Source organism: Sprattus sprattus (assembly GCF_963457725.1).
Source record: "Sprattus sprattus genome assembly, chromosome: 6".
Classification (NCBI taxonomy): domain Eukaryota; kingdom Metazoa; phylum Chordata; class Actinopteri; order Clupeiformes; family Clupeidae; genus Sprattus; species Sprattus sprattus.
The window spans coordinates 21,647,556-21,649,917 of NC_137925.1; the positions used below are offsets into that span (position 1 = coordinate 21,647,556).

The following is a 2,362-nucleotide window of genomic DNA, read 5'->3' on the forward strand; positions in this document are numbered from 1 at the left end:
TCAACTTGGAACAAAATGTCCAATGAAAGGTTAATCTGGGGCAGTTTAATTAGACCCCACCCACCCCCCCTCAACCATCTACCCTTCATTGCTCAAATTGTGGTGTTTTAGAAATGCATGGAATGAGAAATTGCTTCTATTCGCTTCAGTTCACTTCATTGCAGGCCAAATGACCGCAATCAAGGGGAATGGACATGATCTGCATGACAAAGCTACGACTTGCATGTTAACATGATGTTTGGCAATGGCCAACGACAAGGCTTTATGATCCAATGGGGATGCAAACATCCCAAACCACAGATTGAGCAGATGATTTTTCATGTATGCTAAGTAGTGCCTGCTGTAAAGAACATTCTACAGAAATGAAACAGCCACATTAAGGTCCTCTGTGAAGTATGAAGTATTTATATAAAAGCTGAACACACAAAAAAAAGCCGAGGTCATGGATGGACTGTCTGTCTTGTTTGTAGACTGTGGCTCTGGTCATACCAGGGCTTCTGCTTGCTATGCTTGTCAGACCTCAGAGCCTGCAAAGGATGTGATACTTGTCTCCGATTCAGGGGATTATCCTCTGCAAAGTACCATCAGCCACATGATCCAAGTCGCCAAGGGCTGCCAGGAGTTGTTTGTTTTTCCTCCTCTTCTTGGAATGGTATTCCGAAATCTGACTTCCCCCCCCCCTACTTACCACTGCTGGCTTGAATGTGGCTAGCCTGAACATGGCTTGGCCTGAATCTGGGTCATGTTACGCTCATTGTAAATGTCCTCTGTCCCCTTGAGTGTGCAGGATGGGTGGGCGAGAGGGTGATCAGGCAGGGGGAGAGGGGGGCTGGGGTTGTTGTTGCTGTTGTTATTGTTGTTGTTGTGACGTGGATAGCAGGTGGCCCTTCAAGTCTTGTTCAGGCTGGCAGTCTCCACACCTCCGTTCCCAGGGCAGAGCCTCTGGCACCCAAGGAGGATGGCGAATGCTTTGCGGAAGTCTGCATTGAAGGCATAGATGATGGGGTTGAGCGACGAATTGGCCCAGCCGAACCAGACAAAGATGTCGAAGGTGGTCGGGCTGATGCAGGGGAAGTCCGCCTGTCCGCTTTCGCCTCCACCATCCGCCCTGCGCTTGCAGAAGGGCACCATGCAGTTCAGGACAAAGAAGGGCAGCCAGCAGCACACAAACACCCCCATGATGATGGAGAGGGTTTTCAGGACTTTGGTCTCACGCTTGAAAGAGAGCTTGAAGGAGCTCTCAGACTCGTCCGTGGAGCTGCCGCAGATGCTGTTGTGGCGGTTCTTGGCGCTCTCTCCTGCGCGCTCCAGTGCAGAGATGCGGCGAATCTGCTTTTGGGCAATGCGGTAGATCTGAGTGTACGTGACGATCATGATGGCGACGGGGATGTAGAAGCTGACCAGCGAGGATGAGATGGCGTACGTCCGGTTGAGGCTCGAGTCACAGTTCACTGTCTCGAGAGAAGCGTTGGCCACTGCTGCTTTCGAGGTGCTCGAGGGGGACTGCTGCTGAAGATGATGATGCTGAGCCGCCTTGTGCCAGTTCAGCTGTACAGGGATGAAGGAGATTAGGACGGACAGCGTCCAGGCCGCACTGATCATGATAAAGGCCACCCGGGGGGTCATTTTCCTCTCGTAGCGGAACGGGCTGGAGATGGCCCAGTAGCGGTCCACACTGATGACGCACAGGTTCAAGATGGACGCCGTGGAGCACATGATGTCAAACGCTACCCACACATCGCAGAAGGCGCCGAACGGCCAGAAGCCGGTGATCTCCGTCACCGCCTTCCAGGGCATCACCAGCACGGCCACCAGCAGGTCCGACACGGCCAGCGAAATGACGAAGAAGTTGGTGACTTTGGAGCGAAGGTGTCGGAATTTGGTGACGGCAGCACATACCAGGGTGTTGCCCAGTAGCGTGGACAGGATGAGCAGAGAAAGAAAGCATCCAGTCAGGACACGCGTGGAGGGGTCGCTCTCCAGATGCCCGCTGTCGACCACAGTCGTCAGGTTCGCATCCATCGTCTAACACTTGTGGGGACAGATATCAGCTCATTGTGAGAAGCAGACTTCCACTGAAAAATGACAACAGGAAGAGACAGCTGTTTTTTCTCAGGGACATGTTCTGTCCTGTCAAAGGGAAATGCTCAGGATCATGTTCTCTCTTACACAGTATCTGTTTAATTAATTAGCCATTAAGAATATTCTGGAACAAGAACTGTGATTATTTAATTATATTACTCAATGAGTACAGAAACCTTATGCTTCAAGTCTGAAGTTTAATGTCTTGTATTTACTAAGCACGGGTAGAACATGGTCCCTCACGTTGTCCGGCCTCAGTCCAACTAATTAATAAAGTAAT

At 51.0% G+C, this 2,362-nt stretch overlaps 1 protein-coding gene across 1 annotated transcript; it reads right to left on the reverse strand.

Moving 5' to 3' along the window:
- Nucleotides 1-888: 888 nt before the first annotated feature.
- Nucleotides 889-2,022, reverse strand: drd1a (dopamine receptor D1a; the record flags this gene model as incomplete). Its single annotated transcript, XM_080840102.1, has 1 exon — nucleotides 889-2,022. The coding sequence occupies one exon, from the start codon at nucleotides 2,020-2,022 to the stop codon at nucleotides 889-891; it is 1,134 nt and encodes a 377-aa protein (XP_080696228.1).
- Nucleotides 2,023-2,362: the final 340 nt, after the last annotated feature.